The sequence below is a fragment of the Uloborus diversus genome, chromosome 4 (genome assembly GCF_026930045.1).
Source record: "Uloborus diversus isolate 005 chromosome 4, Udiv.v.3.1, whole genome shotgun sequence".
In the NCBI taxonomy this organism is placed as follows: domain Eukaryota; kingdom Metazoa; phylum Arthropoda; class Arachnida; order Araneae; family Uloboridae; genus Uloborus; species Uloborus diversus.
Window position 1 is genome coordinate 49,213,129 of NC_072734.1, and position 14,051 is coordinate 49,227,179.

General features: G+C 36.2%; 1 protein-coding gene across 1 annotated transcript in view; it reads left to right on the plus strand.

Annotated features, from left to right (window-relative positions):
* LOC129220555 (sodium-dependent noradrenaline transporter-like) overlaps positions 1-14,051 on the plus strand; it is a 96,810-nt gene that overhangs the window by 59,828 nt on the left and 22,931 nt on the right. Inside the window, exons 9-12 of the mRNA XM_054854986.1 lie at positions 928-1,165; positions 9,050-9,190; positions 11,257-11,356; positions 12,499-12,599. Of these exons, the coding sequence (XP_054710961.1) occupies positions 928-1,165; positions 9,050-9,190; positions 11,257-11,356; positions 12,499-12,599 (580 nt within the window). The remainder of the gene's footprint in view (positions 1-927; positions 1,166-9,049; positions 9,191-11,256; positions 11,357-12,498; positions 12,600-14,051) is intronic.

The following is a 14,051-nucleotide window of genomic DNA, read 5'->3' on the forward strand; positions in this document are numbered from 1 at the left end:
ATTCGTTGAAGTATTCGTTAGCAAAGTCGATTATTCACCAGTCGAACCTAACCTCTAATAGACACCGGAACCAGGTTGAATCCTTCTGATAGCCTTATTCAGTAGCTGGTTCGAATGCTTGACTCAGACTCGACCCATCTGGTGAATATGTCCATTAATGGTTGAAGAGGCGGCTCATGGGTCTGACCGAAGTTCAAAGCGACGGATGAATAGGACAGTTTGGTAATCAGTGTTGAATTAGTTAACAGTAACCTTGTTGTATAAAAAATGATAGCGGAAGTAAACATAAAATATTGCTGGATTTTTTGCCAACATTTTGTTCATACAACTTAATCGCTGTATTGGCGATTCCGTTCGTATTTAACAAAGATTCTACAGCCAAAATGTTGTTTCTTCAACATTCGATTACGCCTCAACTTCCCTCATTCTTTCTTTCTTTTTGGGATACCATTTCTTTTTATAGTATTGATTTTTTTCTTCTGATTTTGAAAAACACTCACACCACCAAAAAGTTATTCAATGATTCCAGTCCTCCCAGCACCAAACAGACCATGGAGAGATGGCGCTTAAACTCGAAGCGAAAACGGACTTCATTTTGTAATAGGTAGAATCTGCGAGAACGCGAGACTTGACTGCATACTCATTCTTGCCGATTCTACCTATTAATAAAATGAAGTAGTCCATTTTCGCTTCCAGTTCACCCTCCATCTCTCCAATGTGAAGTTTTCACGTCAACTATGTTGTTTTATTTACCACAGCTCTTTTTTCTCGTGAAATAAGACTATAAAGTTTAATTGATTATTTGATTCGATTGTTAATCTGTGAAAAATTTTTTTAGCTAGTTTAAATGTGAGAAAATTCTTAACGGGTTTCATTGAAAATGGAAGACATTTGAAAGTGCACGTTCTTTTACATCTTCTCTTTTAGAGACTGTCTACTTACTACTGCAGTGAACAGTTTCACGAGCTTCTACAGCGGGTTCGTCATCTTCATTTTCCTCGGATACATGGCGCACAAACAAGGCGTCCCAATCAACACGGTGGCTACAGATGGCCACGGACTAGTATTCCAAGTGTATCCCGAAGCCATTGCAACGCTTCCTGGTGGTCAATTCTGGGCAGTGCTTTTCTTCATTATGTTACTAAGCCTGGGATTAGACAGTGCGGTAAGTGACATTTATGTGCTTTTAATAATAGAAATTCTTGAACCGGTTTTCTTTTTAAACTGTGTTCAGTATTGGATTTTTTTTTTTTTTTAATTGTATTAAAGCTTAACCTTTCGAAGTGATTTCAAGAGGAGGTTACCCAATCCAAATGCTTGTAACTTCTCAATGAATGAAGCTAATTTGTCGATTCTTTTTCTATTTTTTTAACCCCAGAACTTCAAACCCATCTTTTTTAGCCTGAAGACTACAAACCGAGATAAATATTTACCTCATGGGTTTTTGGCTCGTAAAATCGTTCTGTAAACTGTAATATTACTCATCTTACTCATACGAGTCGAAAGTACGTGTTTCCCCCCCCCCCCTGCTGAATAGAATGGAGAAGAACAAATTCAATTTTATCAAGGTTTATTCGGTGAAAATAAGACGTGAATAGCTAAAAGTGCTGAAAACCTGGTTAACAGTGCTGAAACCCCAGTTTACTTGGGACTGATATCAACCCCGGTTGTGTAGCTTTAGGGTTAATCTACAAAGGGAATTTAAATGAAGGTCCCCTACTTTTGTAGATTCAGGTAAATTCTTTGAAAAGAAGGTTATGAACGTACACATGAGTCTTACATAAATTTGCTGGATCTATCTATGTAATTAACTAAAGACTCATTAATCATGGGAGAAAAGGTTATACTCGTACAGTCGCATTGCCTGTTCAAGTGTACGCAAAATTATGTTTCATTGCGTTAATTCTAACTCTAAACGGACAGGTCAAGTAAATTTATGTTTTCCCTCCAAGACATTCCATGACCACCTACGTGGATTTCCGACCTTTCCGTTAAGTGTTAACAGAAGGAATAAGAACAAAAATTAGCCACACAGCGCAATTCTAATCAATCATCCCTTAGCCTTGTTTACTTGAAAAACAAAAGTAGAAAAATATTTCATTATAAGTAATACTTTGAGATCTACATAGTTATACGCAGAATAGCTATTACGATATCTACTAGAAAAACCATCACTGATACACAGGGGTTCTTAAACTTTTCCGATTTGTGGCACCCTTTGAAAGAGTTAAAGTTTTTCCCGGAACCCTTGTCTATCTCGATTATATTTTATACACGGTGATTATAAATCAATTTGCCATTTGAAAATGTTCTAAATTAAAACTACCGATCATAATGACTTGATGTTTTGCTAGAACAGTCATAAGGCAATGGAAATTTGATTGGAGAAGGGAAAACATTTAGTTTCAAAATGTGCCGATTACTGGCGCTGTCTGTTTCAGAGTTATATAATTGCTAAGACGAGGCATGCTAACTGTAAACATAGCTTTGATATCTTTTGATCTTCAAAAATAAATTTCTGTTAAAAAATAAATGAAGGTGTTCCATTACTGCAGGCTACAGTTTTCATTTATGGAGTACATTATCCAGACAGCGCTATTTTGGAACTATTTTTTTCCTTCGCCAAACCAAAACTCCATTGCCTCGCAATTATTGAAATATGAAGACATTCTGACATTAGTTAAAAAGTTAGAGCATTTTAAAATCGTAACTTTAATGATAATCACCGTATATATTGTTACCGTAGACACTTCGCGGCACCCTTTGCCCTTATAGCGGCGCCCAGTTTGGGAACCCTTGCCCTACTACATTTTTCCTCTAAACTTAAAAAAAAAATCTATTATTTTTCATGAGAATATTGCAATTATATTGACACTTTTGGATACATAAGAAGTTGGCTTTGGAAAGCAACAAATTTAGTATTCCTAAGCCTTTTTATTTTCTATAAAAATACTTGTTGATGACTTGGAGAATGCACTGCTACAATAGGAATGATCCCTAGTCCCCATATATATTAAGAAATGTTGTTGTATTTTATGCCCCTTATGTACAGTGAAATATGAACATGATCTAGTCACAAGTCCATGCCCAAGGTTAAATCTAGCAAAAAATATTGCCCAGATTGTTACCACATTGCAAAAACATAAAACACTCCACATATCGTTGCCTTAAAGCAAAAGGAGAATTTCTTACTATTATTTTTGGGATTAGATGTCTTACTGTTGTTCAGAGGCGACGATATATCGTTTCTTTAACTGATAGAAAATGGTTAATTGCCTTTGAAATCATTAGTGATTCGTATTTCCTGGTAAGTGTTGAACTCTTACCAGGAAATACGAATACAAGTTGTAACTTCAATTTAATATACTATATTTTTTAAACCATGACATGCTGACCTCTTTAGATATATAAAAGTTTGCATGGATACATATTTACGTATTACATCCTGGGAGAGCAAGTATGCATGTTTGTGTGTGTTATAATAACAATCTTCAACGCATTAATCATTTTCAATTTGAGAAATAAGATAGTCTTACTCTCATCTATCTTTTTGACAAGGTCATGAAATATATGCTGCGCAACTCAGTTTAACCGTTATCGGATCTACCCATCTACACATAAATACGAAAATCAAAGAGTCTTCTGATGGCTTTTTTGAAGTACAACTCAAAGTTAATAAGTTAATAAATAAATCGTGCTTTTTTTAAACGGAAATTACATTAATCAATGACTTTACTCATCCCGTTTACTTGGCATTTTCTAGCAACGCAGTGATGTCATTGTCAAGGAGCATGAATACCTCCATTCCCTTTTGAATTCCATTTTATAATAACCAGGGGTTTTCAACTACACTGGTATAAGAAATTAAGAGAATTTTCAGATTTGGTCAATTATCTCCAGAACTACTGGACCGATTTTAATGAAATTTGGTATGTATATACATTAAAACAATACAAAACAAATAACCATCTAAAATTTAAAATACACAAGCATGATCATAAATAACACTCGTTAGAGTCGGATGGTATGAAACAGGAATTGCAAAATTGAAAAAAAGGGAAGGTTAGTAGGGGGTACGATCCTCTCTAACAGACATGTAGGCCTCGCAGTGTGACTCCATACTTGAAATAAAGTAGTTCATGGGATCCTTAAGCAATTATTTCCACTCGTTCCACAACACCGTTCTCAGGGATGGTCCCCGGAGGGGTGTTGCGAGTTGCTATTGTTCTCCTGAGAGCGTTCCAGAAATGCTCTACGGGATTGGAGTCTAGAGATCTGCTTGGCCAATCCATCGAGTGAATATCCTCCCCTTCCAGAAATTCGTCGACCAGAAGAGCTGTATGTGGTCTTGTATTAACATCCATTAAAACTAACTCGGGGCTAACAGCGCCCCTCAAGAGGGGATCTTATTGCTCCAAGACCACATCCCTATGTCTCGCAACTGTCACAGAGTTTCTCAAAGAAGTTTAAACAACTATTCTTGTCCTACGTTTACATTTATAGACGCAGGAACCTGCTACCTACCCTACAATATCGGCGAAATCGACCATTATGGCGGTGGTGGTTTGACGGTCTATGATGACATCATGTTGGATGGCCGCACACCCCTCCATGTCATTGAGAGAGACTCTGTAACAGTTGCGAGACATAGGGATGTGGTCTTGGAACAATAAGATCCCCTCTTGAGGGGCCCTATTAGCCCCGAGTTAATTTTAATGATGTTAACACAAGACCACATACAGCTCTTCTGGTCGACGAATTTCTGGAAGGAGAGGATATTCACTCGACAGATTGGCCAAGCAGATCTCTAGACTCCAATCCTGTAGAGCATGTCTGGAACGCTCTCAGGAGAGCAATAGCAACTCGCTACACCACTCTGGGGACCATCCATAGCCTGAGAACGCGTTGAGGAACGAGTGGAAATAATTGCTTAAGGATCCCATGAACTGATTTATTTCAAGTATGGAGTCGCACTGCGAGGCCTGTATGTCTGTTAGAAGGGACCGTACCCCCCCCCCTACTAACTCCCCTTTTTTGTAATTTTACAATTCCTGTGTCATACCATCCGACTCTAACGAGTGTTATTTATCATCATGCTTGTGTATTTTAAATTTCAGATGGTTATTTGTTTTGTATTGTTTCAATGTATGTACATACCAAATTTCATTAAAATCGGTCCAGTAGTTCTGGAGATAATTGACCAAATCTGAAAATTCTCTTAAGTTCTTACACCAGTGTAGTTGCCCGCAAAACATATGAGGCCCTCGCGGCTGGTTTCTGCGACTCGCGAAGCCGTTTGAGAAAATAATTTGCAGCAATTAATTTCATGTTTATATGCAAGAAAAAGTTTTCTGAAAAAATCCATATTTGTTCCAAATGCTGTTCATTAGTAAACAGAGTATTTGAGGGACTGAAAGACGCATTTCCAAAATTCAGATGTGTTTTATACCCGAATTTTTGAGACTCTCCACCCCAGATCCTGTGAGGACATCATTTTTGGAGATTGCTAGAGACCTCAGTGTTTTCATTGAACATTTCGTATACTTTAGGCAAAGTTTCTTTTTTTTTTCTTTTTTTTTTTTTTTTTTTTTAACTTTAATTTATTTCGATGCTCCTCTACCACCATCTCGAAAAACTATTTTGTTTACGGCAATGGTTGTGTTGCGGTCCGCCGCTAAACCTTTAATCTCACGTCAGCTACAGAACTTCCAAACTCTCAGAGGTTGGAAACCCTTGTTATAGCCTTATTAGCTTTATAGCTAATCCATTATTATAATGAATAATGAATTTAACTTCATTGTTTATCAATAGTTCCATTAATCGAATCTTGATTATGATTGTACAAAAAGCTCAGGACGCTAGAGCTTCAACTCAAAATTTTCAGGGAGCCCAAACTGAATTAAAAATCCGTTTGTGGTTTAAATGTATTTTGAAAATTAATCATAGAGATGGCAATGGATTTGGAACTTGTAGAAAAAAAGAAAAAAAGTTTAAACTGAAGACACATTTCATTAATTTTGCCACAAACTTTTTTTTTTCAAATGCGGCATTCGGCCCGTGTTAAGACGTAGTATTTTTATAACATTTAGTTAATTTTGGGAAGTGATAAATCTGACCCTTATTTTCTGAGAGTTACAGTGGAAACAAATCTAATGTGCCAAATTTCTATATTTTGGGGGAGGGGGATAAATTATAACTGAACTCTGCGAGCCCAATTTCGTAAATAGTTTTTATAGCATCATTAGGTTTTCGTTTCAAGGCGTAGAATTTGAAAAAAATACCGTTAACAAAAAAAGGGGGGGGGCCCCGATATGAGACTGAACTTACCCTAACTTCAGAGATTAATCGGGGCCTGTTTCTACGTTCCTCTCATTTAGCTCATTATTTTTTTTACTATAACCTCCAATGTTTTAAAGATACAGTAGAACATCAAAAATCCAAACGTTGAAAATCCGAACGCACTCCCATGAAGTTTTAATAATTTTTCTTTATATTCAGTAAATAATAAGAGTTTTTTTTTTTTTAATTTTGTAAAAAATGGAATTACATATTGCAGCTGTACTGTATAGTACGCTATGTACATTCATCTTGCATAACTACTTTATTTGATTAAAATACATGCTATTTTCTTAAAAGTTAGGTTATTTTTTAAAAATTGGAACTACCTATGGTCCCAACTAGCTTGAATCTTTGACGTTAAACCACACCTTTTTTTAAAAGAGAGAATGTTATGACTATATTTACCATTTGAATATTTATTGCTCTTTTATACGTGAACGTTTAAATCAAGAAGAAAAATGCAGCAGGTTTCGTCAGTTGACATTAATATCTGAAAAGTTTTCTCAAAAACTGTCACTAGAAACTTGAGCAGTGACAGAAATATTTTTCCAACCAGTTAGGTATCCCAAACGTTAAATAATTTGTTCTGATGTAGCTACGGAAGCAGAAATAGGACAACATAATTCAAGTGATCTGCTCTAGCCAAGTTAAAATAACAGGTTTATCTCTCAGTAGAATGTCACCTGCGGTAAATCGATCTATGATTGCTTCATGTAATTGAGAAGAATTTTGTTAAATAATACCAACTTATTGAATTGGCTACCATGTTTCAAATTTGATAGAGCCCAAATCCTGCCAGAGTAGCAACTAAAGAATATCTAACACTGATAACAACAGGAAAAAGTGGATCGGGGACTTGATACATTTTACCATAATTTAATTGGTTAGTTCACACTGAAAAAATATCAGTCTTTGTGCCACATTAGTATAAACTAGAACTATATGAGGAGGAAAAGAAAACAAACTCCTAAACTTCCTTAGGAATTTAATTTAAGGTCTATAAAACTGAGTACAAGTGTCGACCCTTATTTTCGAAAATGAAAAAAACTAGTATGTTGTGGCCATCACAAAACTTTCTTCTACAGCTATATTATGAATTTTTGGATCTAACGTTATAACTGCTCTTGTAACCACAAATACAAAGTTCTGCTATTTGCAAAAGCGAGAAAATTGCGATGATTGGTAAAATGGTGATCTTAATTCGTTGCCATTAAATTTTTGGCACCATTATTGCGCGAGGAATTTTCCTTTTGCATTCCCTTGGAATTTTTTCCTTTGCATGAGTGATCAAAGGATAGGGATATAGCTATTTGCATACGGTTACCATGAAACAACTAAGTTACCAAAATAAAATTACTCACGCAAAAACTTGAGGACCGAGCCAATTTCCGAATCTTCGAAATATACCCGCAAACGCAGAATCAAAGAGCGAAAATTAAAAATCATTTCAAAATCCTTGCTTATTTTAATTACAATAATTTAATTTGTTAACAAATAGAAAACTAGCAACAGATAAAAATGTCAAATCATTGAGATTTTCCCGACCATTTTCCAACAATTAAATCGCTTGAAAGGCTTCCTCGAACAGACGACATTTTAATATGATTTATCTCACAGTTTTGTATTTGTTAAGCTATTTTTATTCGAGCAAATGATGACAAAATCCGCACCCCTTAGAGTGATTAAAGCGAAAATTGAATTAGCGCCTGTTTCCGTGTGGTTGCACATTCATTCCGAATTTCATTCACAACGTAAAATTATTTTTTAAGATATAGCACTCGCAATGAAGAAGAAAGAACATTCGATTGCACCACTCCCATTTGAGTTATTGACGCCAAAATCGAATAAGCTTTTGTACCCTGTAAGGTCTACCTGACGATCAATTTTTGTTTTGTTCCGTTCATTACTTCTCGAGATATAGCAATCACAAGTAACGAGAAAAAACCGGTCGCACAAATACAGACAGACATTTTCCAAAAATGGTCAAAATGAATCTATGCACTTCAAAACGTGCAAATCCCTCAAAATTCAAAAAATTTCACAAATTCAATACTTTCTTCTATTCGCATAACAGATATAGAAAAAAGTAAAAATTGATTCTTCTTTACTATTTTTCGCTATCCATTCGGCTTAAAGAACTATGCATGTTTCTTGTATTTCAACTAATGAAATATTCACGGTTAGTATGGTTACTGTCCAACCACGGATTGCATAGAATTTTCAAGCGTTCAGATAAGACGAATCTATGTGAATAAGGAGGAAAAATAAAAATTTGATGCGCGTATTCCGCTCATTTGAATGAGACTCTGCTTTTGCAAAAGCTGACATCAATAAAAAATAATAGGTTTGTCCATTTTCGGCGGTAAAACGGATGTTTGTCTTTCCATACAATCCGTGGTCAGACAGTACGTGGAAGAGAATCAAATCAATTTCAAGTTGAAATTTAAGTATTTTTCTATGGTGTTTTTATAGAACTTCACAACAGAAATTGTTGCAAATTGAACGTTGAACTTAGTATTGATGTTTTGTAGAAAATACAAAACTCATCAAGTGAAGCATCAGTGCAGTACACTAGTAGACTATCTACGCTTTATTACTTATTTGGAGTTTGCATGCTGTGGAACATTCAAAAATTAACCGAACATTTTCTGAACTTTTGAATTTTTCGTATTTCTCTGCAATGCAATTGTTGAATATTTTCTTCCCGCAGATGGGAGGCCTGGAATCCGTCATTACTGGCATAATGGACGAGTTCAAGGAATTCTTCGATAGGTGGAAATTCAGCCGAGAAGTTTTCACTTCCTTTGTTCTTTTCACATCATTCAGCATGACTCTCATCAACGTGACAAGAGTTAGTATTGTTATAAATTTCGATATTAGGTGTTATTTTTCTGCTTTTATATGGTTAATTTGTTGCAATCTTGATACATTTGGCATTTTTTCCATCAGTTTAAGTAGAAGTAAGATAACAGTAAGCAATACAAAATAACTTCCCAAATACTGAATTCGAGATTAGATAAATAGCAGGATTTGAAGCATGTGAGTCACTAAAACTTATCTCAAGCAATATGCTACAGAAACGCGAGAATTATGATTCTTGCGTTTTTGAGCAGGATGTATCAAGGAGCTGAATTTAGCTCATTTTGGTATCTCCCTCACCTTCACATTTGTTGGAAATTTTCAAATTCAAGGTTAACAACTACATTTCACACACACGCACACAAATACACACACACACGTCTACTTATAAATACACACACACGTCTACCTACACATACACACGCACGTCTACCTACAGAAACACACACACGTCTACCTACACACACACACACACACACACCACTACTTACAAATACACACGTCTACCTACACATACACACGCACGTCTACCTACACATACACACGCACGTCTACCTACACAAACACACACACGTCTACCCCCACACACACGTCTCCCCACACACACACACACACTCCTATATTCACACACACACACACTCGTAATTGCAAAACACATAATTTGAATTCAAGATGCCATTTTTTAATGTATTTATCTAATGAACAAATGATGCATTTTTTCTGGATTTGAGGGACCCCAGCAAAGCTGGGGCTCTAAAGCTTTTTTCAGCTTACATGGAAATCCAAATACGTTTACAAAATAATACAAAAATCTTTGCTTCACACAAAAGACGAAGAGAAACTCCATTCATATCTGTCTCTCTCTGAGATAATTCTCTTCTGCTCCTTCCTAATTGAACTATTAGTTTCCCCCAATAAAAGACGAACGTGCTTGCAAGGACAGCGGAAGGTTAGCACAAGAGTCATTTATCTCGGACGCAAATCTCCTGTCTTTTGTGACGCTCTTCTGTTTGTTTCCACTTTGAAAGGAACGTATGCGATGGACGCCAAGTCGACCACAAATGAAAATGTTTTGCAAAAGATCGAGTCGTCACAATGAATGAGAAGTTTTTTCATGATACCGCCTCGTTTTGCAGTGGTATTGAATTCTTGGATTTTCTGCCGGATTGTATAATGTTGCCGGTTAAGTCCGAAATCTGGTAAATGTCAACATTAGCCGGTGGATACAAACATTCCAAAGATATCTGCGAAAGACCGAATATTTCTGGTGAAAGTGGAGTCGACATTCTCCAATTTCGGTATACATTAATATATATACTGTGAAATCTGATTATTACGAGTTTCAAGGGATTGCAAATTTTGTTATTTGTAATGGAAATTAAATCGAAACTGAAAATTTATTTCGTTGTATTGGTATTTCACTATATTCGTCAAAGCTTTTAAAAAATATTTAATGTTTTTGACGGGAAAAAAACTAAGCGGTTTGCAGTTTTGAATTATTCGCTTGTATAAAAGCAAATATTTATTTTAGAAGCCCCAATATGGCTTCTAAAATGATCTTGATTGGTTTTAAGCATGCTGCAAGCGAACTAGATGGTGCCACTAAGAATTGTTCTTTTTATTTATATAGTTTAGTGATGCTACTATTGAAAAATTGTACAAAACAAGGGCGGTTGTCCGCCCGCTACACTGATACGCTTGCTTCATTTTTGAATTTTTACGCATCTAAGAATCCTAATCTCGTATTTAAATTATGGTCGGAAAAATCATAAAATGCTAAATTCACAAAAAGTTTCTTTTCTTGCTTTTTATTTTCAGGAACACGAAAAAAGAGAAGAAATTATTCCTTTTGAAGCGTCCCCCCCCCCCGGCAGAAAGACCTTTTTATTAAACAATTTTTTTTAGTACACCGATTTGTACATTAAACATAAGAAACGTACAAAGGAATATGTTACGTTTTTTAGTTAAAATTTGTTTTTGAAGTATTCTAAAGGTACAAAACAAACGCAGGTTTTTAAATTTCACTTTGAAAGTAATTCTTCACCGTCATTTTTTCAGGGAGGTGGCTACACGATGCATTGGTTCGACAGTTACTCAGCTAGTATTTCATTGTTATTTTCAGCACTATTGGAAGCCGTTGGAGTTGCTTGGCTTTATGGTAAAAATACTTCTTTTTTCTGTATAACTTTTCACAACCGCCATAAAATCAATAGGGGAAAGGGGGGCACATTTGAGCCCGGCGTACATGTGAACATGGTATGATTAACTAGGATAATGTCAAGCATAAAATCTTGAAAAATTCTCAAGTACTGACAGAACCAGTCCTATTTCTTGAAACTTTTAGAGCATGGAGATAGCTTATGTTCCTGCTGTGAAAATTTCTTCGTTTTAGCAGATGCTGATATAATTTTATCACTCTTCTTCGCGTAAAAACATGTAATTTTAAATCGTGTTCATATGTGCCACAGCTTGATCCCATGTGCCCCCTATAGGGACACATGTGAACAATTGATGACATATTTTAAAAATTCCTTAAGGAAAAGAAATACATATGTATTTTTTTTATCTGAAAAAAAAAATTCATGCCAGAAAGGAAAGACCATTTAATCATGGGGACATCTACACTCTAAGAAATTGATAACATTTTTTGAAAGAAAAACATATGAAAAAACATGTTCATATGTGCCCCTTTTCCTCTACATTTAAACAGCTAAAAATAAATTTAAATAAAAACCTTTTGCTCAGCGTAAAATGTTTGAGAAAATAGAATGAAAGAGTACTTCGAAATTTTACAATTTAGCAGTCCAAAAGTTAGGTTTTGGTTAGATAATTTCAACAAGGCTTATTTTTACGCCCCCCCCCCCCCATACTTATTCTGGGGAGGAAGGGTGAATCTTCAATGCAAATTTTTTCGGAAAACAACAAACACCACTGCCATTTGTATTTAAAACATTATTTTTTCAAAGTCAGGGAGGGTGGGGCAATTTATCCCCCTAAATAACGGGCCTGGATCTTAGTTCAGAGCAATTAGAGCATTTTTCCAGAATAAAACGAATGATAAATATGAGTGAGTAAATTAAATACTTAGGTAATCAATATATTTTTGATTAACAAGATTTGAAACATTATCTTCCCCGAGGCTTTTTTTGCTTGTAATGATTTTTGATAATGAGAAACATCTTCAACTATGATGCGATTAAGAGAAAAACTTGTATATATAGTATTGAATTGATTGAATATTTGCACTGTATGAAGGATTTTATTGACATTATTTTTAATTTAAGTTCAATTTCTTTTTAGGTATTGACCAATTCAGCGAAAATGTGCGAGAAATGATTGGCCATAAACCTGGGCTTTTCTGGAGGTTATGCTGGAAATTCATCAGTCCTACCTTTTTAATTGTAATACATATGTTTATTTATCATACTGCATGTAAAGCATTTGTAAATTATACTCTTTCTTATACCTAGACGGTAGACAGACTTTTTAAAGTTAACTACTTGCCGTTTCTACATTAAATCCTTAATTTCGTTCATTTATTGCACGAATACTGAATGATATTCTAGTAAAATCCAAATTAATATTACAGCCACTAAGTTTTTAATTCTGATTACGGAATTTCTGCAAACGATTATTTGGTTGCTTTAATTAAAAGTTCATGCCATGGTTAGGTTTCAATTAAAAACCAGTCACTTGATTTTCAATTAAAAGCCAGTTATATAGTTAGCTGAAGTGATACAGTCCTTAAAACTACCATTGAAGTCGGAGGTTCGGTAAATAAAATGCTTACTTTTACCCACTTGGCTCACACGAGTTTCAAAGTCGAATTCGGTAAGTATAATCTATAAAAAAAATCGACGCACCAAGAAGGAGTGATCCGATTGAGACGAAAATTGGTGGATAGGAAGACAATGCACAGAATAGTAAATGATTAAATTCTCAGAACAATTGAATAGTTTGTCAGAGTTACAATAACAAGTTCAATAAGGTATTGACCCGCCTCTAGCCTGTATAAAAGCTGAAGCGCGGCGTGGGAAACACCGATAAAGCTCCCGGAGGGTGTCCTGCGGTATTTCCGGTCAAATTCACTCCAATTGTCGGACGAGGTTATCAACATTCCTTGCCAGATGCAATCGTCATCCCTTCATATCCCAAACATGCTCGATGAGAGAGAGAGAGATCTGGCAGGCCACGGAAGAGTTTGACAAGCTTGCGGACAGTTCATAGCAACATGTGCCGTATGTTATCTGGCATTGTCCTGCTGAAAACCAACCGAACGTACTGAAAAAGGAATGGCAGCAAAACAGGCCTTAGGATGTAGTCGACGTACCACTGTGCAGTAAGTGTACCTCTAATTACGACCAAAGGGTCCAGTTACCACAGGAAATGGTACCCCAGACCATAATGCCTTGTTGAGAGCCAGTGTGAAGTGCAAAAGTGAAACCAGGATCCCCCCCCCCGGCCCTGGTTGTCTCCAAACACGTCTTCGATGATCGTCATGACACAGTTGGAAGCGGGATTCGTCGCTGAAGACTATACGTCCCCAGTCGGCACCATTCCAACCTGATCAAGCCATGCACCACTGTAATCTGGCTCAGAAGTGTGGAGACGTCAGTTACAGGTGGCGTAGGCGCGAGCATAGATTTCGTTGTCCCAACCGTCTGTAAATGGTCATGATGGACACTGGTGTTTAGGTTGAATATCTGATGATTCATAGAGAGGAAGAGAGGGCTGTGACAGCTGATCGGACAATCACTCTCTCATCACGATCTGTTGTGATACTAGGTCGATCGCTACCCAGGGCCGTCCCGAAGGGGGGGCGAGCGGGGTAATCGCCCCGGGCGCCACGAAAT